General features: G+C 49.4%; 5 protein-coding genes across 10 annotated transcripts; 3 read left to right on the top strand and 2 right to left on the bottom strand.

The window, feature by feature from the left end:
• Positions 1 to 1,306: 1,306 nt before the first annotated feature.
• On the top strand, positions 1,307 to 4,140 carry LOC120696650 (50S ribosomal protein L24-like). Its single transcript, XM_039979621.1, has 5 exons — positions 1,307 to 1,541; positions 1,657 to 1,752; positions 2,786 to 2,889; positions 2,983 to 3,119; positions 3,765 to 4,140. The coding sequence occupies exons 1-5, from the start codon at positions 1,482 to 1,484 to the stop codon at positions 3,845 to 3,847; spliced, it is 480 nt and encodes a 159-aa protein (XP_039835555.1). The 5' UTR covers positions 1,307 to 1,481; the 3' UTR covers positions 3,848 to 4,140.
• A 2,469-nt stretch (positions 4,141 to 6,609) lies between these two features.
• On the bottom strand, positions 6,610 to 7,221 carry LOC120700326 (RING-H2 finger protein ATL70-like). Its single transcript, XM_039984551.1, has 2 exons — positions 7,174 to 7,221; positions 6,610 to 6,909 (listed from the first exon to the last, which is right to left on the bottom strand). Exons 1-2 carry the CDS (start codon positions 7,219 to 7,221, stop codon positions 6,610 to 6,612), a joined length of 348 nt encoding a protein of 115 aa, XP_039840485.1.
• On the top strand, positions 6,775 to 8,176 carry LOC120696649 (ribosome biogenesis protein WDR12 homolog). The gene is made up of 2 exons (XM_039979620.1): positions 6,775 to 7,367; positions 7,451 to 8,176. The coding sequence occupies exons 1-2, from the start codon at positions 7,220 to 7,222 to the stop codon at positions 7,570 to 7,572; spliced, it is 270 nt and encodes an 89-aa protein (XP_039835554.1). The 5' UTR covers positions 6,775 to 7,219; the 3' UTR covers positions 7,573 to 8,176.
• An 848-nt stretch (positions 8,177 to 9,024) lies between these two features.
• LOC120696647 (F-box/kelch-repeat protein At5g26960-like) lies at positions 9,025 to 10,886 on the bottom strand. Its single transcript, XM_039979616.1, has one exon. The coding sequence runs from the start codon at positions 10,699 to 10,701 to the stop codon at positions 9,202 to 9,204; it is 1,500 nt and encodes a 499-aa protein (XP_039835550.1). The 5' UTR covers positions 10,702 to 10,886; the 3' UTR covers positions 9,025 to 9,201.
• Positions 10,887 to 11,284: 398 nt separating this feature from the next.
• Positions 11,285 to 18,569, top strand: LOC120696648 (phosphoglycerate mutase-like protein 4). Of its 6 annotated transcripts, XR_005684258.1 has the most exons (8): positions 11,449 to 12,188; positions 12,755 to 12,805; positions 12,908 to 13,018; positions 13,111 to 13,269; positions 13,580 to 13,655; positions 14,412 to 14,541; positions 14,626 to 14,753; positions 18,349 to 18,462. XR_005684258.1 is itself a non-coding variant. In XM_039979617.1 (7 exons), exons 1-7 carry the CDS (start codon positions 11,760 to 11,762, stop codon positions 18,466 to 18,468), a joined length of 1,074 nt encoding a protein of 357 aa, XP_039835551.1. In that variant the 5' UTR covers positions 11,293 to 11,759; the 3' UTR covers positions 18,469 to 18,569. The 6 variants fall into 6 exon arrangements, 3 of the variants coding, with proteins under 3 accessions (XP_039835551.1, XP_039835553.1, XP_039835552.1); XR_005684257.1 differs by lacking the exons at positions 14,412 to 14,541; positions 18,349 to 18,462 and adding an exon at positions 16,812 to 17,190 and having other exon boundaries at positions 11,285 to 12,188; positions 14,626 to 15,187; XR_005684256.1 differs by lacking the exons at positions 14,412 to 14,541; positions 18,349 to 18,462 and adding an exon at positions 16,812 to 17,190 and having other exon boundaries at positions 11,285 to 12,188; positions 14,626 to 15,485.
• Positions 18,570 to 20,503: the final 1,934 nt, after the last annotated feature.

Here is a 20,503-nt window from a genome sequence, read left to right as displayed (position 1 = left end):
TGGGAACCGACCGAGAGAAATTCTCGCTTTATTTCGCGACTTGAATCAGAGGTGAAGGAGCCTAAATCAGAAATGGCCGGCGTAGAATTTGGGGAACGAACCAAGGAAGCCGGAGAGAGAGGTCGGTGATCAGGATTCAGGGGAGGCTGGCACTGGTTGTTTCCATGCATTTCCACTGGTATGACGGCGGTCTGGCAACACGGTTCACTAGCTATCGCCTGGATACAAGCAGCTAGCACTACTGGAGCCGTTTCACAAAGCACCGACATAGTAATCTCCTTTAAGACCAGGTTATACAATTGCCATTCATGACTAGAATGAATCTAGCCAAGAGAAGACATATTGAAGATACAACCTGCTTATTTTGTACGAACCAGAAACGGTGAACCACCTATTTTTTGATTGTTGTGTAGCAAAAGTCCTATGGTTATATCTCTCAGCTACCTTCTCGATCTCTTTAGGAGTTGCAGCCTGTTCGGCTTGCTGTTTTGGATGGGCTGATCCCTGTAGCGGCTGATTTCTGTGAGAGGTCAGGTACTGTAGCAACCACATGTGGTATAGACTCGATCACACGAGGAAACACGTAATGTGTCAGTACTGTAGATACAGTATTACTGTAGCTACATTGAATCATCCAGTGCAGCCGAACAGGGCATTGATTATGAATCTACAGCCCGTTGGTGGGTTTGCAATAAAAATTATAAAGTCATGAACATTTTTGTGGCCGCATTGATGTGGTGCTTATGGAAGTTTCGTAACGAAATGTGTTTTCAGGGCAAGAGCTGGCACGGAGAAAAGTTACTGTTAAGGAGGATAATCAACACAATGAAGAACTGGCGGGTGTTGTTTGTGGATGGAGACTTGGCCACTCTGGACCAAGCCCTGTCAGTGCTGCAAACCATGATGGAGAAGCCCTTGTGCCTTCCACTCTAAGCTTTGTTTCCTGGAAATAAAGCGGGGAACTCCCTTTTCTCTAAAAAAATAATAGAGAATTCGTTTTTGTTTGCTATGGCTAGACAAGGTTAGGATCAACCATAAGAAGATTTTGTGCACTCCTAGATTGTACACTGTATGAGGCGCATCACGATAATAATAATACATTCGAATTTGAGACATGCAAACTTATTTTACAAGTTTTTTTTTTAAAAAAAAAACACGACGTAGCGATAGCATGAGCGAATTTTTGGCAAATGTGTGGATTCAAAGTCAAATTTGGGCTCAGCCGAGTACAGGGCCAGCCCATCCAGCCCAATCTCCTTTACGGCCCAAATTTTTCAATGCTTCTACCCCCCGGCCCAATCACGCTCTCAGCACGCAGACCCGGCCCCCCAGCGCCCCGCGCTGCCACTCGCTGCTTTCCTCCACCACCACCACCCCTCGCCGGCCGCCGCCTCCCTCACCGGCCGCCGCAGCGCGCCATATTCTGCCCTCCTGATCCGCCGCTCCAAACCCGCTGGGGAGAGGAGGCGGCTCCGAGGAAGATGGGGTGGAAGGCTGCGGAGAAGCTCATCAGGCACTGGAAGATCCTCCGCGGGGACAACGTAATCTCTCTCGTTCTCTACCCCCCCCCCCCCCCCCCGCCCCCCCGTCCCTCTTGGTAGTCCTACTTTCTTCTCATTGCTAGATCCCCCATTCCCCCTTGTTTTTCACTGCCAGGTGATGATCATCAGAGGCAAGGACAAGGGGGAGACTGGGCTCATCAAGCGGGTCATTCGGTCGCAGAATCGCGTCATCGTCGAGGGCAAGAATTTGGTAATGTGCCGTGTTGCATGTTTTTCCTCGTTTATTTAGCCAGAGTGTGGAATCTTTGTAGCAGATAATAATTTGTGGTTACGTAGGACTGATATAGACCAGTTGCACATTGGCAGTTTAGTTTGTTGCACACTGGCCGCATTGATTCAATCAAACCTACCCCTCAGTGGCATCGTGCTGTTGGTGTTCGTTGAAATTCCCAAACTGGCGGCTCATCGTAAAATGTTCTGAATTTTCCTGAGTTCAGAGTAGTGTTTCCACTGTGCCTACGCTCACGGTTTTAATTTTGTGTTGCAAACGATTAGATAATGCCCAGCCTACATCCCCATTGCACTGCTTTGATGCAGATCACATGAGTTTGACTTGAATGCCGACTAATAGATATAGCCCTCCCCTAAAGAGTACCACATGTTCCATGACACAAAGACAGCAAAATAGGAAGGAAGCAAATATTAATTTTAAGTGAGAACTGAATAGCTGTGTGCATTCTGTATGTATATCTGTATGTCGACCTTCAGCTTTACATATTAGTTAGAGGTCAAAGATAGCAGTGGCACTCAGACCCACCAATACTGATAGTTCGTAGTTTGTTTGAATTTGGAGCATAAGAAAAGCATATTTCTTGCTGTGTAGCAAGCCATTATTGTGTTGTACATACTGCAGTGTCGTTTTACGTGCTTTACTGATTCTCTTCGGGGCGTTCGTGCCTACCATATCAGTTATTGCATACTGACATAAGATCCATAACCAGTAGATGCTCCATAACTAAATTAGCTTGTAAAGTGGTAGCCATTTGATTTGTATTGTGGAATCAGCTGTGGTGAATGCCAAACAAGAACGGTGAAACTGTATTTTTCTCATCTTTCTAATATCATTACATATTTGCTAGAAGGATGTTGCTATCTGCTTGTTTATTGTGGGTACCATTAACTGCAACCAGAAAAGGGAAAAAACTGTGTTCTTTGTCTTGTGCCTTGGCATTCCTTCATGCACACCAGGAATTCCGTATATAATTGGGCTATCATCATTTCAGGTTAAGAAACACATTAAACAAGGCGAAGGGCACACAGGAGGTATTTTCTCCATTGAAGCTCCACTTCATGTTTCAAATGTCCAAGTAGCTGATCCTGTCACTGGGTATGTAAAATGATACTTGATCATGTTTTGCTACCTATCGAGATATTACTTTTACATTTATAAAAACATTTAGCAATACAATGTTTACTGCAGGAAACCATGTAAGGTTGGACACAAGTATTTGGAAGATGGGACCAAAGTCAGGTTCGCTAGAGGGATGAATGCATCTGGTGCTGTGATCCCCCGGCCAGAAATTCTGAAGGAGAGAAGAAAACCGAGACCTACATCACGTATGTCTCATAAAAAACTTATTTATTGCTAACTAATGATGACTCGCATCATGCTTGTCTTGTAAACTCATTTTATATGCTTACGGTATAGTGCTTTTCAAGGCATTTTAATTTCCTAAAAAAGGGTCTAACTAAACTAAATGGAACTTCTTGTGCTGCAAAATTAAAACAAACAGAAGCTAGCTATATAGATGTTTCCTTTATTTTTCCGTCCTGGCGCTCTGACCTTTTTCAGTACAGGGATGCTATAGATTTTTTTTGTATGTTAGACAACTGATTCCCCATAGTCACCCTACTGCAGTTGCTTGTGTGGAGCAGTAAATGATGTTAGTGAGACAGTATACATTTTGAGTCTGGTTTCTGAGCAGGCATGAAAATAGGAGTATAGTTCAACAAAGAATGGAGTGAAAAGGCGCTGATGTTCTGTTTTCAGCAATAATTATGAAGAATCTCTGAAGGATGATATAGATTGCATAAATTTTAATTACACATTTCGACAAATACTCTTTTGCCTTTTCTCTATGGTTTGTATTTTTGTTGCATGAAAACAAATGCATTATGTTCCTGTTTGAGCACTGATGAAATGTCCATTTTGTGTTTGATGCATTCTGTTCTTGGTGTAACTGTTTCATTTCAATCATGCAGCTGGACCAAAGGATACACCAATTGAGCTCGTGCTGGAGAAGGCCTACGATGAGAAAGCTGGGATTGGTATGCCTGATCTATAGATGCCACGTTGGTTGTGCTGACTTTAGTATTTGTGACCAGGTCCTAGTGAAGGTATTAGGGGTTGGATGATTGTTGCAGCTGTACCGTACTTCCCTCATAATAATCATGTATTGAAAATCGGAAGATCCATTACTGGCATGTGTGTTGTCTTTCTTTTGTCCGAGTGTTTGGTTACTTCTGCAGAAACACATCATTGGATGAGAAACGGCAAACATATGTATCTTCTTAATGAGATATCCCGTTCTGAAAAGAGATGGAAATTGAACTGGCTCCCAGTGAATTTCGCTATTCAGATCTGTGCGTTTGGCACCATCTGTTGTCTGAAAACCCAATGCTTTTAGGATGCTTGATGCAGTTGTTCTGGTGATTTTACCCTTCAAGATTTTTTCTGGTTTATTTGTCAAAAATAATGCATGAGACGTTGACGCCCATCATAGTGGGTAGTTTGTGGATTGTGACAGACTAGGGAACCTGGCAAGACATCGATCTATATAAAAATTTGGAGCTACAGCTTCCCAGTACATAAAAAAGTGCAAACAATGCAGGTTTTTTTTTACGACAGAGAACAAATTATAGCTTGCAAATACATAAAAACAGCAAGCAGCTCTTGTACTGCCAGAAGACCGCACAAATCGAATTACGACATACTAACGTTGTTACATCCAGGAAGGATAAAATTGCATTTGCATCCGCAGGCCTCTCCAATGGACGGTAATAGCATGGTTCTATATATTTAATGCCACTGACAATTGCCAAGGTTTATTCGATCTTGTCCATTTATGAGAAGAGATGGAAATTGAATTTGCTAATCGTTCCTGCTGCTGTTAGTTTGTGTGTGTGTGTGTTTTTTTTTCTGAAATCCGAACCATATATTGTTTCTGAAATTTACAGTTCTTGGAGGTTACAATTTGGAATTTGGAATCAAGCAGCTAGATCTCCAGTACTAACACAAGACTGACCAAATTGAATTCAACATACAACGTTGCTACATTCAGGAAGCATTTGTCTAGAATTGTCACCCCTCAGTAAAATTTAGGAGTGTCACCATACTATTACTACTGCATGCTACAAGATATGATGATCGTTGAGGCCTACACTTATGCAGTCTCCTCTTTGGGCACGATGACAGCTTCGTTGCCCAACAACGACAACAAATGCTGCTCCATCTCGTCGTCGCTCATCGTCGAGTTGGCGGGCGCTTCCTCCTCTGCTTCGGCGGTCGGCACGGCCTCATCTAGGGCCTTTGCCAGCTCGTCCTCGTCGAAGAAGTCGTCATCTTGAAGCGCCGCAGGGGACTCCTCTGCTTCGCCTCGCAGTTCAGCGGCTTCGAAAGGATCACGTGTCGTCTTCTTCGTGTGCGCCGACGGCTGAGGCCGGCAGTGGTGTGCCGGTGCTTGCAGTGGCATGTGGCAGGCACGTGCCACCGGGGGAGTCAGCGCCGGCATCTGCTGCTTAGGCTGCCCGAGCGGCCGCGGTGGCGCGGGCGCCAGCGGGAGCCTCGGCGGCGCTACAAGACGGGTCGGGGCTGGCGCCGGAGGCTGAGCTGAAGCCGGCGACGATCTGATCACCGAGGGAGTCGACAGAGGAGCCACGCCACCGAGAAAGATCTGCTGCTTTGGCTGCGCAACTGGCTGCGGTGGTGCGGGCGGCGGCGCTGCAAGACGGGTCGGAGCTGGCGCCGGCGACGATCTGATCACCGAGGGAGTCGACGGAGGAGCCACGGCGCTGTTAGCCACGCACGGCCGTGGTGGCGCGAAGTACGCCGTGCGACCGGCGGCCGGCTTCACGACCGGAGGGGCCGGGGCGACGACAGCACCCTGCGCCCGCTTGGGGCCCGGCGGCTCGGCAACCTGCGGCGCTGGCCTCTTGGGCGGCGGCGGCGGCGGCGGCGGCGGCGGCAGCGGCAGCGGCAGCGGCGCCTGCGCGATCACGGCGGGCGCAGGCGCGGGCGCGAAGAAGGCGGCGGATTCTTGGCGCGCGTCAGAGCCCGGAGCTGCCCTCGGGGAGACGTAGATGTTGCAGAACACGTACTGCCTGTCGCCGACGACGGCGTCCTGCAAGCAGCACGTCGAGTACTCGTCCATGAGCCAGTCCGTGTACGCGCCGCCCTTCTTGTACCGCAGCTTCCTCATCTCGCCGACCTTCACTTCGTTGCCGTCCACGACGTCCGTCACGCCCTGCGAGTGCCACGATCCCGCCCCGGCGGCGCGCGTGGCCTTGGCCTTGCTGGCCTTGTTCCCCGCCCTGCAGTGCGGCTGCTGGAGCTTGCAGTGGGTGAAGAAGAAGCGGTGCCCGCTCTTGGGCAACGGGCGGAACTGCCGGGCGAGCTCGCCGGGCTCGTAGGCGTAGACGTCGGCGTGGTGGATGAAGGGGCGGACGGCTTCGTGCAGCGGCGCGCCGGCGAGGAGCTGCGGCAGGTAGTACGTGGCGGCCTCGAGCGGCGTCGGGTTGAGGCGGAAGCCGCGGAAGAAGATCTCCGGGCCCAGCGACGACGCCATGGCGCGATCGGCGAGACGGTGGCGCGGAAAGGGGAAGAGATGGAAGGAAGGGATCTCGATGGAGCGCGGGCTCGGCGGATGGAGCAAGAGAGGGGAGGTGGCTTCGATTTATAGGCGAGGGGCGGCGTCGTCGATTGGATTCCAGCTAGCTCGGCCGCAAGTCGGAGTCGGATTGGTGAGATGGGAATCCGACTGACTGCTGGTCGGAATCCGCTCTAGAGTCGGACGCAGCATCATCAAGCACACGTGCATGTGGTGTCGCGTCACCGTGCGTGGGTGGCAAGGGGCACGGCGGCCTCCGCGAACGGCGTGGCGACGGGGGAGTCGCGGCACACGGGGCAGGTGGCGCTCACCCGGAGCCACCGCTCGGCGCAGCGCGCGTGGAAGCGGTGCCGGCACCCGGGGCCGCGCCGCAGCGTGTCGCCGTCGTCACCGGGGCTGGCGACGTGCAGGTACTTGGGGTACAGCGCGTCGATGGCGGCGACGTCGAGGCCAGGCACGGCAGCCGCGGATGGCGGGACTGCTGCTGTGTCGGCGGAGGCGAGGAGCGTGGCGGCGCCGGCCTTGGTCAGGACGCAGAGGCGCCTCACATGTCAGGATACTTTTTTCTCTCCCTCTCTCTTCCTCCCTTCTCTCTCCTCCTCTTGTCTTCCCCAATGGGGCGCCCCGGTTGGGCGGCGACGACGAGCTCAGCCAGGGGCGCGCGCCGCCGCCATCCGGCCCAGGCGGAGCTGGTCGCGTCCAGGAGTTGTTCCGTGCGTGAGCCTGTGACCCTTCCGGGCTTCCCGCCGCCGCCACGCCGACCACCACCACCACCACCTGTCCACCTCGACCCTCGCCCTCCTCTCGCGCGCCAACGCCGCAGCCGCAGCCATGGACGCGGATCCCTCGCGCCAGGTGCGCGTGTGCTTCATCACAAAGCTGCCGCCCCCACTTCATGCGCCGCCCGCCGCCATCGCCATCCCCGCGGACCTCTATCGCATGGGCCTCTCCGAGATCGTCAACAGCCTTCTCGCCGCCGGTGAGAGCCCCGCGGCCCAATCCCCACCATCCGGAGGGCTGTACGAGCCACAGATTCCTAACTCTTTACTCGCTTCCGTTCAGCAACCGAACCGGACCACAAGGCGCAAGCCTTCGACTTTCTCGTGGACGGCGAGCTCGTGCCGCTGCCGCTCCAGCAGTTCCTCCTCGCCAAGGGCATCTCGGCGAAACGAATTTTCGCTTGACGATTGAATTCTTTTTTTCCCGAGGAGTTGCTGTGATTTGGTTGTAATTTGTGCGGGGATTGGGTGTGAATGTTTTGCAGGAGAGGGTGCTTGAGCTTGAGTATGTGAAAGCCGTGGCACCAAAGAAGCAGGATGAGCCCTGCCCCCATGATGATTGGGTTAGTGCAGTCGATGGATCAAACCCGAGGTATGGTTTTTTTCATGTTGCTTGTGTGCAACCTGATAACTGTGGAAATAACTTATCTGGATTGGAAATGTCTTGTGCTTTCTGTTGTCACAACACCTGTATTGTCTGGATGACACTTAGTTTTGTAGGAGATTAGTTGGTGCAGACACCCGATTATACAGGGTTTTAGTTCATCTTGTTTGGGAAACAAATCGGATGACTCTGCTCGTGTAAATACCTCTCTGGATACTTTAGTTAATAGTTCCTTGCTATATATTTTGACTATGCTGGCATTGGCGCACTTTAGCTGAGTTTTGCAGACAGATGTTGTTCCTGTTGTATGCTTTTCTACTGCTGCTCCTTCCACCTACTTTTGTTGTGTTGACACAACTAGGACTACAACTGGAATAAAAATAACAGGATGGCCATTACCTTTTATTATTCTCTCCCTTTCTACATACAAAATTCATTTGTTTCTTACCCCACCCATTTTTTTTCATAATGACCAATAGCCAATTAACATAGACATTTGGTTTGTAAAGTATAGCACACACCAGATAATCTAGGGGAAGGAAGATTTGCTTTAGGAAGCTAGGGATATTGTGCAGAGTGTACATTAACATGCGGCATGCCTTAACACGCCGATGGTTCTGAATTCTGAATCAGAGTCTGGTCTTAAGTTTTCTGAACTGCAAGGATGGCTATGATTCAGATGTCCACAATAGTTAGGCTCCATATTTAGCATTATGTTATGGTGATATGATATTATTCTGTCTATAAATGTGTTTTTATAATTCCTTCAAAATCTTCTGTTAAAGGTTGCTGACATTCACATGTTTCGAAGTGCGAAAGATTATTGTACAATGTTTCTTGCTGAATGTACACGTGGCTTCAATTTTGAGAAATCATTCTAGTTCTACCGTTGAATTGTTGGATGGGTTTCCTGTAGATAATCTTAGCTTTGTGTATATGTACAGCAATCATAATAGTTCTAAAGGTTTCTAGTCTTAACTTCACTGCTTCCTGAAGTATATTGCATTTAACTGGATATCACTGACTCATTGTGCAGTTCCACATGAGCGAATACCTAATTCCAATGCAATTGTTCATGGAATATACTTGTATGTAATGTTTGCATTGTGGCATTTTATGGGCAACACCCTAGGCATGGCTCTTGACGATTACCTTAATCTCGCTTGGTTGGCTCCACCGGAGTCATGGGATCGATCATCTCAAGATTCCAAGCGTGATGTAGAATGCAAGCATTCGGTCCTTGGCAGCCCTGCTGTCCGCATCAATTTCGCTAGTGCTCAATTGAAAGAAAAAAACGCAACTTCAATCGATTCCTCAACAGCAATCCACGAGATGATGACGATGTTGCTTCGCATCGCATAATGATCAATCCAAGCAACTAAAAATGTCAATGAAACTGTAGGACCCCCACATCCCCAACAAGGTCAGTGTCAGCACTCGACGGCGGCACACGCGGCCCGCCGGAACCCCGGCGGCAGGTCGGGCGCGCGGCTCCACTTGCCGCCGCCGATGTCATACACCAGCACCAATCCTTCCAGTGCTGCGCCGCCACCCGCCGCGTTGTGGCCCCTCACGGCCGCCACGTTCACCACCGCGGCCACCCTGTCAGCGCCCACGCCGGCCATCGCCACGCGCACCGCCGTGCCCAGACCCACCGAGCCCCGGGGCACCGGCGGCGCCTCCAGCGCCACCCACCCGCACGCGCCGCCTCCTCCTCTGTTCCCGCCGCCGCTCCACCGCCAGAAGGAGAGGTCCACCGCGTGGCTGGCCACCACGTAGAGGTGGCCGTCCCCGGCGCCGCATGCGCCCACGACGCACCCGCCGCCGGGTACCGCCCGCGGCCGCGCCGACCACGCCCACGCGCCCGACGCCACGTGCAGCGCGTCCACCGACCCGGCGCACGCGTGCGCCTCGAGCGCGCGCGGGGCGCCGCCCTCCCCGACGGGGTGACCGGACACCGCCACCCCGCCGGCGACGTAGAACACGCCGCCCGCGGCCGCCCCCGCGCACCCGTACCTCCGCCGCGGCGCCTCCGCCACGACACGCCACGCGTCGGCCGCCGGGTCGTACTCCTCCACCGCCGCGGTGCGCGCCGAGCCGCCCGCGACGTAGATCCGCCCGCCCACGGCCGCCGCCGCGAACTTCTTCCGCGGGAACAGCGTGGGCGCGCACGCGCGCGCCGCGCCCGTGAGCGCGTCCACCCGCAGCGTCGCGCCGCAGCCGATGAGGAACACCTCGCGGCCCACCGCGACGGCGCGCGCGTGCGCGAACGCGAACGCGGAGGAGGAGGAGCCCGCGCAATGCAGGAGCGGCGGAGGCAGGGGCAACGCGGCGACCTCGAGTTCGGGGCGGGAGGAGGCGCCGAGCTGGAGCAGCGCGCGGGCGAAGGCACCAGCGGCGCCGTGGGCGGAGGAGACGGAGACGGCGAGGAGGCAAGGGCGGAGGCGGCCGTGGGCGCGGCGGAGGTGGAGGAAGCCGTGGGAGGCGAGGAGCGCGGCGAAGCGGCGGCATACGGCGGGGAGCGGGTGGAGGGAGGAGCGGGGTACGCGGGCGAGGCACTCGAGGAGGAGCTCGTCGGGGAGCGTGGAGATGGGGGACTCCTCGGTGTCGGAGGCTGGGTTGGTGGTGGCCGTGGCAGAGATGGGGACGGGGACGGCGATGTGGCGTGCGGGGTCGGCGGGGATGCAGGACCTGGCGAGCCACGAGAGGCCGCGGGGGTGGCAGCTCTCCGCGGCCATGGCTGCCAGATCGGGAGGGGAGAGAGCTTGCCGCTCACTCACTGCGCCCCGCCCCTCTGGCGGTCTGGCCTCGCAGCTGCATTGGCCGGCCGGCCTTGCTTTCCTGGGGAGGTCCACGGGTGACAAGTTTTGGAGTGGGCCTGCTCTGTTTTGCGTGCAACTTTGTTTGGTTGCCGTTGACTGATTGGGCATGACCGCATGGATGGAGGAGCGGGAGGTGGGGACGAGCCGTTGGCCACTGTGCCGGTGCCCCCACACCCGCAGCCACTTTGAGTAAGAATTTTATGGATAATTTTATGATATTAAATACAATTAATTTTGCTGATATAGTAAGGAGAGAGAAGGATGGAGTTTCATGAAATGTGAGGAGAGTTTCATCACTATAAAACTCATCTGACACGATTATCTAGTTTTCAATCTAGATATCTGTGTCCATAAAACTTCCACTGAGTATGGCCTCAGGCGACGGGATCGCGGTGGTTTGAAAAATCAAAATGGAAATGGGAGTGTTTGATAAGAAATTTGAATAAATTGCATGTTGTTTGTAATGTATTTTGAATCAGTTTGAGTTTGGGCAAAGAGGTGCACGTACTGGAGTCTGCTAGCTGCCTATAGGTTCTTCATTATTTCTCTCTAATAATCCCCTTCCGGTGGAGTAGATGTCAACATAAATGGTGATCATATGCTAGCAATAGCATAGAGCAGGTTCAACAACTAGTGTCTATGAAAACTTGTTATTTTCGCAATCATACAAGAGCTATACCAAAAAGTCAAAATTCTGGTGAGTTGTTTATGATCCTATACTGAACAAAAGGAATATCATGCTAGCACTAACTAGCGCCATTAACCAAATAACCTCAACAAAAGGTATAGGCGACGGTTTCAGTGTGCATCTCCATTTAGTCGTTTTCTCTCGGCATGCAAAACGTGTAAGCCGATCTGCTAGAGGAAAAGTTTGGGCTTTTATAGGATTTTTGTGCTTGCATTGTGGTTAAGTTGGTGGCTGGTGCTCTAGTCACTGACCGAAAGAAAGCTCTGAATGCTTTGGGTAGGGCATCCACAAAAAGCATGAAAAGTTGTTTGGACATTTACCTGCACGCTGAACGCCTGAAGATGCAGAAAACACGGGGACTCTGTCACGATCGCTTTCATGTGTGACATGGAGAAAGCATAGCTGCGCCATGTGACGATGGTGGTTACACCAAGAGCCTGTGGCGAATTGCTGCTGAAGCTTCCCTTTTCCATTACAAATGAAATGTTGCTGTCATGATGGAAAACGTGGTCTCGTGCTCTTCAGAATTCCTTTGCACCATGATAGGAGCAAGAGACTGACTAATTTGGTGGCCAGCAAGCACGATGCGAAGAGGAGCGGAAATATGCTACTGGCAGTTCCCTCTGTTCTCATCCCTCCACAGCATCCGTCAAGGCCGGCGGCATCAGGTTGTAGAAGCGGCCAGCGGCGCGGCTCCTTCCTCGAAGCTGCCGTGAACCCCGGCAGTATATCAGGTGGGTACCCTCCCTCTCGGCTGCGGCAGAGGCTGAGACTAGCAGCGGCCGCCGCCACCAACCGAACCATGTCGCCCACCCCAGCGGCGGCGCCCAGCGGCGACGAGGAGTTCACGGAGGTGGTGGTGGTGCGGCATGGGGAGACCTCCTGGAACGCCTCCCGCATCGTCCAGGTCGTTCGCCCCTTCTGATTCTTCGTCATCCTTCTACTGAATTTTGCGGTCTGCTGTTTTCCGAACAAGAGGAAAGCTATTGATGGGTCACAATCAAACATGATTGGTTGCAGGGAATTTAGCCATCCTTCAAATGTTAATGCATTTATTTATGCTGGTTTGATCTGCCATCCATCTCGTCAATCAAAGTACACTCACAAAGTTTCAATATTTAACTACATAGCACAATGTCTCTCTTGTCATATCTGCATCTAGCTAATAAGAAAACAATATCTCTAGCATCCATATTTACCTACATGATGATGAATGGATAATCCAGTGATACTATGTTGGCCCAATAAATCAGGCATGTGTGTAGTTTGTGATATTTTTTTTGTTTCTTGGATGTTGAATATTGGCGAGTTGAATTTTTGAAGCTGGAAAAGGACGCCAAACCTTTGCACGCTCCTATCGACTACTGAAAATGCTAGATTTTGGAGTTCCTTGTAGCCATTCTTCCACTAGCTATCATTTTTTTCCGGAAAACAAAAATTGTTTTGCTGATGGAAATCAAGATCCTTCAACAGGGACAAATGGACCCAGATCTAAATGAGATTGGTAGAGAGCAGGCCGTTGTGGTATGGTTCATTTGCTCAATCTGAAGTTCAGAACTGATTATTGTTTGCAGTTCCATGTCTAGCAATAACATTTTTGTAAAAAAATCTGGTGAAACTTATAAGGTCGCTCATCGGCTGTCAAGAGAGGCCAAACCAGCTGCCATATACTCTTCCGATTTGAAGCGTGCTGCTGAGACTGCAGAAATTATAGCAAAAGTTTGTGATGTATCAAATGTAAGGGCATTCTGTTCTTTTTTTTCTGAAAAGAAATGAAATAAGTGCATTGTGCATTCTATTTGTTCCCCTTCTCAAAAATTTTGTTTCAGTTGGTGCTGAATGAGGCACTGAGAGAAAGGCACATGGGATATCTCCAAGGCTTGAAGTGGGATGATGCTGTAAATAAAAATCCAGATGTTTTCAGGGGCTTTGATATTTTTAAAATTACTGAGGGCTCTGATCCTGACAGCAGGAACCAAGAAATACCAGTAAGTTTGCAGCTCAATTTGTCTAGATTGAAATAGTATCTGTAGAGCTGTAAAGTACTGCTAGGATGTCATGGAACCACTAGCATATATCATCTGCGGGCTTTTAAAGTTCTGATGCGAAAATGGTACTGAAGATCTGACATATATGTGCATAGATAGCATTGTTCTTCTTTATTTTTTTCACTTACGAATTACAATGGCTGGTGCATACTTATTCAGATCTTGACTCTGAAGCCATGTGAATAGCTGTACCCATGCAAGTCTGTAGTTGACTCTGAAGGGCTTATCAATGCTTTGTATTGATGTTCAGGGTGGTGGAGAGAGTCTGAATCAGTTAACTGAGCGATGTGTCTCCTACTTGAATAAGATTGCCCAAGAACACATAGGTAATCTGCAAACCTCATTCATAATATTTTGCCTCCCAATTTCCTTTGTGGGTGAACAATACCACACTGAAATTTGAAATAGGCTAAACAAATCTGAACCTTCATGTCACATTGCACTGCAACTGCTGCCTGTAAATACCTACCCATTGGCAGCTCTGACTATGAAGTGTTTGGTTCTATGCTAAATTGCTTAATAATACTGCTACTGCATGGACAGGGGAGAGGGTTGTGGTGGTCTCCCACGGTGCAGCCATACTAGAGCTATGCAGGCACACCGATCCACCCAACATCTCCATTCGTAGGAACATTCCCAACACTTCACTGAACGTTTTCCGTGTCTCTGGCGTCACTGGGCAGTGGATCCTCGAGAGGTGTGGAGACGTGAGCCATCTCAACGGAAATGGCTTTTTGGAGAACTCATTTGGGGGCGATGGGGCCTCTGCATAACGCTTGCAGTGAGTTTTTGGAGGTGGACTCGACACAATCATCGTCGGAGATTTAGGCACGCTCTATGTTAGTTTCTTTAGCCTGTGCTCTACAAAACATATCGCTATTTTCTTCATGAATAAGACGACTCGGATTTTGTGCTCTATTGTCATCAATCTGCAACAGCCTTTCGTTTTCATGGTTGAATTTGAATAGCCAATCGTCAGCATGCTGGTACAACAAACTTGGTTGGATGACTTGCCGCAGAAACCCAACGTGCTGTTGATCTTCCTGCAATTCTTTGTTTGTTAAGAGTTTGTTAATTAGCAGGTCACTATCTTTTCATATTAAACAATAAAAGGGATCAAGGCGAGGTTGCATTGCAGTCTACTATGAGATTATTAGCCCTGAATTTTCTTGTGCTCTCTGCATTCAGCTCATTGCAGCAGATAAAATCGAGGTCCGATTGCACATTCTTAACACTGCTAACTCTGTCAAAGCTTGTATTAACGGGTGGTTGTGGTCTCCCATTACGCCGTCATAGAGGAGATCTGCAGGCACACTGATCCGACAAGCTCGGTTCCCAGGAGGATATTCCCAGCACTTCAATCAGTGTCGTTCATGTCCCCGGTTCCAATGGGCACTAGATCCTGGAGAAATCCGGGGACGTTGGCCACTGTAACGCCCCGATATTTGCCGGGGTCACCAAGGCCAATTTGGCCACGACACCGCCGAACGACGCGCGCGTTCCGCGTGTCCCGCGTTGCCGCCGTGCTGCCCCTTCCTTCTGCTGCTGCTCGCCCACTGCCCTCTCCTTCCTCTCCCTTTCTTCTTCCTCGAGCAGAGCTCGAATGAGCTCGTGCGGCTCCCGTCCACCGGCCAAATCCCCGGCCTCCGCCCCACCATCTTCAAATCGCCGCCAACCGAAGCTCCCTCACCTCTCTAGCTTCCTCCTCAGCCCCTCTGACATGAGCCCGACCGCCGCACGGCCGGGAAACAAGGATTCTCCGGCCGCCAGCCATCCATGGCCATCGAGCTCCACCTCGACGTGGAACTCCTAGCTCCGGCCACCATTTTCTTCGTCTAGCGGCTCAAATCGAAGCTAGGTGAGGCACTAATGCTCATGCTCTCCTCGTTCCAGCGCGTTCCACGAGTTTCCGCGCTCGTTTCCGAGCCATGCCGCCGCCGGCATGCTGCTGCTCGTCGCGAGCCGGGCGCACGCGCCCCTGCGCCGCACCGCCGAGCGCCCCTACTCCGTCCGACCCTAATGAATCCTCCCATGGCTTCCCCGTCGTCGACCCGCCTCGCCGTCGGCGAGAGCGCCGCCGCCATCACCGCCTGTGGTACTGCTCCCGTCGCCGGCCCTCTCCGGTCGCCCCCAACCCCAACCAAGCCCACCTACAGGTAGTCCTCATCGCCCTCATACTCCCCCACCCCTCCCTCGTCGCCGGGAAGCATCCCCATCGCCGGAATCGTCGTTTCCCCTTGCTGCTCTGCTCCAACTCGCGACTAGGGACTTCGTGCAGCAATTGAAACAAGTGCAGGGGGTTTTCTGCATTGTCATAGACTCATATGAATAGTATTTCAGGGACTAAATCGCTTGAAACTTTGAAAATCCATAGAAAATAGTAGAAAAATCGTAAAATAGCAAATTAAGATGTTTTGGAATCCTTGTGAGTAGATCTATGCAGTGGAATCATAATATGATGGGTGTTAGTTGAAAATATTTGCTGTAAAAATAGATTTATGCTTGTTAAGGTTTTAATGCTAGTGTTGCTTGTCTTTTTCATAACTGCAGTTATATTGCTCTAAATGATATGAAATTTTTTTGGTAGGCTATTATTGTGATGTTTGCACTGTGGTAAAAATATCAAGTTAATTGAGGGTAGTATGACCGAGTTTTTGATTTAACTTGTTGAATGCTAAGTAAATAGTTTATAAATAATAGAAATGTGTAAAAATGGAAAATGTGATTCCATTGCTAGTGTTGCTTGTCTTTTTCATAACTGCAGTTATATTGCTCTAAATGATATGAAATTTTTTTAGTAGGCTATTATTGTGATGTTTGCACTGTGGTAAAAATATCAAGTTAATTGAGGGTAGTATGACCGAGTTTTTGATTTAACTTGTTGAATGCTAAGTAAATAGTTTATAAATAATAGAAATGTGTAAAAATGGAAAATGTGATTCCATTGCCCTTATATGATGTTATTTTGGTCTAAAAAATATAATATGGCCATGTGTTTATAGAAAATATGAAGTTTTACATTTAACTTGCTCTCACACGATTAAGTGCAATAAAGATTTGTCTGTTTTATAATCAATAAAATATAAAACCTGAGCATGTGAAATTTATGCAGTAGACTGTTAGGAGTATTGGTGATCTACTGTGATTTTGGTAGAATTTATTGTGCACTTTACATGTATGATCATATATATATGCCTATATGTCTTATTATCTAAATAAATTAAGAAAGGCTTTAGATAAATTAATTTGGGGTTGGATGCTATGTTTTCTGGTGATCATAAGTCATGTATAACATGTTAGATATTGCTCATGCAACTCTTGTTGAAGCTTGATATTATTTGTATGTTTGCTAAAGCTAGCTCATGACCTCATGCTTATGGATGCTCAGTCGTGACCTTGTGTCTGTCTTGCTTGCTCTTTTTGATGCATTGTCTATTGTACCTCTGTGCATTCATACATATGCATTATTGCACCTCATTTAGGTACGATAGATGAACCACGTGAAGGATGTGATATTGGAACCAAACACGAAGACGATGTTTGGTGGACATATCCAGAAGAGGCAAAGAACCAGGAGTACATGCTTGGACCGGAATACTCGCCAAGCGAGTGTCATCTAACAAACACGGACCTAGTGTTAATCCCAGGCAAGCCCCGGAGCATAACCTACTATTTTAACTTATGAAATGTTATATATATTTACTTGATTATGCATTAAGTTTCTAGGTGTTGGATGAAACCCTAGTTGCATGATTCCTAGGTTCCATTGGTCGGAATACTAGTATGTATATGTCGTTATCCTTGCCGTGCTAAAATCAGGATTCGGTAGAAGTCGAGTAATTTACTGTTACTCGCGAGATATATGATGTCTTTATGACTTGGTTATGGAATATTGGAATATGGAGGAAAGGAAAAGAATTGGAGACCGGACGGGAACTGTCTAGCCCCGTCTGTGTCGATTAAGGACCGTTCCGTTGTCGGCCCTGCTGATCATGTTTGATTTGTACTAACCGCATACCGGGAGTAGGAGGTAGTCGAAACCGGTAAGCCGAGTACTGCCTTGCTTCGAAAGTACAGGAACCCGCACCCAACTCCTGGGGTAGTTGAGTAGTCGCGGAGAAATGGGGATGCATATGTTTACTTTTGGTGGTCTCACGTTGAGCTCGGTTGACCATATGTCGTTGGGCTGGTTCCTGTAGTTCGAGGCGACGAGGGGAATGGTTGGTCCGTATGGTCCGACGGGGCTAATACGTGCCGTGTTGGTTAGGTCCACCTTGCAAGGTTAAATCGGATCGATTCGCCGTCAGTCGCTCTCGGACATGAGCACCTTGATCTCCGAGTCACATCGTAGTAAGGAAATGAAACGAAATGATATGATACATGTTGATGTTATTTAATCAATTATGTTTTCACATTGATTGTTATAGATCTGCAAATCATAGATGTGTAGCAACTTTATAACTATAATTTGGAGCTAAAATTTTAAAATTAAGGATCTACCCTTAGATGCTTTTCTGCAAATAAATCCACCAGCCAAAAAGCTTTGCATGTCTAGATATGTGGGCTAAGTATACCCAAAAGTCGGGTAAGTCTTGCTGAGTATTAGTATACTCAGGGTTTGTTGTTTACCCTGTTTCAGGCATAGAAGCTAACCAGGATTCGCATCAGTGGGCTCGATGTGACGTCCTCACGTGTTCATAGATATTGTTTTGTTTTATTGGTTCTCAATCAAATTTCCTTCTCTCAGGTCATATTCTCTTCCGCTGCTGTCACTTATTTTATGTAAATTCCAAATTTAAAGCTGTTTTGTAAATATTTATGTTATTTCTAATTTTGTGAAATTATATTATGCTGGTACCGTCTGTGCTCGCCGTCGCGCGAGACTTCTGGTGTGTTTCGATCGGCTTGTGGGTTGGAAACAGGCTGTCAGGTTACACTTAATTAAGCTAATGCGCCTGATGCGTTCAAATGATGGCCATTGCGCTTAATTAAGCCGTTTAACTTGGCGGTTCTGTCACAGCCACCTCGCCGGAGATGACTTTCCGTGGCATGCTTCTGGTGGCGATGGTGCCTCGGCCTAACATATGTGGCAAAGCAAGGAACATCATCATATTCTTCTTCTATCTTCATTTTTTTTAGAATAAGATGTTCTTCTCTCTTCATCTGTCAAAGCATTCTTCCGTTGATACTATATTGGATCTCACTTCACCGTGTACAATGAACTTTTTATGTTGTTGGAAGGCATTGAACTAATTTTCTGGATTTCAATTAGCAACTGTGAAGCGCTAGTACTTGGCCAAGTTTGGAGACAACCTCTGCATTACAGGTCTTTTGGGTGGGCTTGCATCAAGTATGCCACCCGTCAACGGTGGGATGCGTCGTGAGGGCTCATAGCCTCACTTTTCACCGGTCAGGCATCAGGGGAAGAAGTCTACGTACGTGCCCCTCAAACTATTAGGGTTGAATAACTTAACCCTCAACAACAGAACCAGATATTTAACACCATGTTCTATCAAATCCCATGCACTTAACCTCCTCTAGCAGTTTTGCTTAGCGGTTTTGTCACGCTGGACGTTGACGTGGCCTCCTGACTCGTGTGTGACACCCCGGCCTAGGGCTTAATAGGATTAATAGGATACTTATACCAACAAGTTGCAACTTCTTTTCCGGAAGCCGATCTCCAAAGAACTCCGAGGTTAAGCGTGCTTGGCCCGGAGCAATTTGAGGGCTGGGTGACTCACCGGGAAGTTCTTTCCGGGTGCGCACGAGTGAGGACAACGTGTGCAGCAAAGACTTGTGCTGGTCTGTGAGGGCAGTCTATGTTCTAGAAAGCTGCCAGATGTAAGCGGGCCCGGCCTCGGGGAGGCGGGATGTTACATCGTGGGACCAGCTTGTAAGCGACACATTGTGCGGGTTAACGGAGGAGAGGAACTGTGGACCCATCGCCTTCCTCTGCGTGTGGTGGGGGGTGATGCTGCACGCTCGCCGCGGATGCGTAGGGTGCAACGCTGATGACATGGAAGCGCATGCTGTTGTGGTGGCAATGGCTTTTACACTGGCCGATGAGGAGGAACGCTGCGGCAGCGACGGGGGACACGAGCAGAGAGTAGCACCGCGTTGGCAACCTTTGTGACGACAAATGACACTTCCTTCTATTGCCCTGAAAAGTTCAAACTCCCTTATTTGATCTTGTTTTATCTTGGATCCCTTCTATGGCCCTGCCGTTATCTCAGTTTAGTGGCTATGAAAAACAAAAATGCCCTTAGCACAAACAACAGCTATTGAGATGTTACAGAGAATATATATTGGACACATGCGTTATGTTTGTAACAGCAAGATGCCAAAGGGTGCTAAACCGGTTGGTCAAGTCACTTCGGCGGCACCCCACAGGTCTGGGGTTCGAACCCCGGCTGGAGCGAATTTCCACCTGTGGGTAAAAAAACCCCTCGTTGTGCTTGCCATGAGGCTTGGCCCTCTCGGGCATGGGTCAGGGTTCGCGGGGGGGGGGGGGGGGGGTGCGAGATTTTTTTTGTAACAACGGGATATTTTGAAGAAAGTTGTCCACATTTTCTAACACAGAGAAATCATAATGCACAACAATATAATAGATTCACATACAGTTGTTTCAACATAATTGTTAAATATGAGTTGGTCAAATAAATATCATAGTTATGCTTTTAGGATAACATCTAGGATATGTGCATTCAAATATCTTCTTTTAGAAATACTAACGCCATTTAAGTTTACTATCTACTTCAGTATGTTTAGGAGGCCTATATTTATGCTCACCAGTGTAGCCTCAAAAGAGTATATGTGTTTTAGCTTAGGTAGTAATAATCCACCATATTTATTGTGATTTCTGAAGGCAGCAGTTTGTGTAGGTACAATACATTGATTGCTTTCACCATGTTGTGAAGGCAGCCGCTCCCTGAGCCCGCGGCCATGAGGGCCGCAGTGCCACACGAGTGCCCTGCTCGGAACTGGTTCTTCCGCAGTATTGTAGAGGGACTCTGGCTGACGGACCCACTAGGGGCCACAGGTCAGTGGAACGAGTCACCCTGCAGTACTGCAAAAGAGGCTCGTCCCTTGCTCCACCCTAGAGCCATGCTTGAGCAGTGCCAGCGCCCTGCACCGCGCCGCGCACGCTCTGTACTGGCACGGGGCGTGGGATCCG

Source organism: Panicum virgatum, chromosome 3K (genome assembly GCF_016808335.1).
Source record: "Panicum virgatum strain AP13 chromosome 3K, P.virgatum_v5, whole genome shotgun sequence".
Classification (NCBI taxonomy): domain Eukaryota; kingdom Viridiplantae; phylum Streptophyta; class Magnoliopsida; order Poales; family Poaceae; genus Panicum; species Panicum virgatum.
The sequence above is the reverse complement of the archived record's forward strand: the minus strand, read 5'-3'. Positions and strand labels throughout refer to the sequence as shown.

Bases quoted from the DNA above. Each gene is read 5' to 3' on its own strand.
- LOC120696649 (XM_039979620.1), top strand. From the start codon at position 7,220: ATGGACGCGGATCCCTCGCGCCAGGTGCGCGTGTGCTTCATCACAAAG. The intron at 7,368-7,450 runs GTGAGAGCCCCG...GCTTCCGTTCAG, and splicing joins CAACAGCCTTCTCGCCGCCG to CAACCGAACCGGACCACAAG.
- LOC120696650 (XM_039979621.1), top strand. From the start codon at position 1,482: ATGGGGTGGAAGGCTGCGGAGAAGCTCATCAGGCACTGGAAGATCCTC. The intron at 1,753-2,785 runs GTAATGTGCCGT...TCATCATTTCAG, and splicing joins TCGTCGAGGGCAAGAATTTG to GTTAAGAAACACATTAAACA. The intron at 2,890-2,982 runs GTATGTAAAATG...TGTTTACTGCAG, and splicing joins GTAGCTGATCCTGTCACTGG to GAAACCATGTAAGGTTGGAC.
- LOC120696647 (XM_039979616.1), bottom strand. From the start codon at position 10,701: ATGCCCAATCAGTCAACGGCAACCAAACAAAGTTGCACGCAAAACAGA.
- LOC120696648 (XM_039979617.1), top strand. From the start codon at position 11,760: ATGAAATGTTGCTGTCATGATGGAAAACGTGGTCTCGTGCTCTTCAGA. The intron at 13,270-13,579 runs GTAAGTTTGCAG...ATTGATGTTCAG, and splicing joins GCAGGAACCAAGAAATACCA to GGTGGTGGAGAGAGTCTGAA. The intron at 13,656-14,625 runs GTAATCTGCAAA...ACGCCGTCATAG, and splicing joins GATTGCCCAAGAACACATAG to AGGAGATCTGCAGGCACACT.
- LOC120700326 (XM_039984551.1), bottom strand. From the start codon at position 7,221: ATGGCTGCGGCTGCGGCGTTGGCGCGCGAGAGGAGGGCGAGGGTCGAG. The intron at 6,910-7,173 runs GTGGACAGGTGG...GTCCTGACCAAG, and splicing joins AGAGGAGGGCGAGGGTCGAG to GCCGGCGCCGCCACGCTCCT.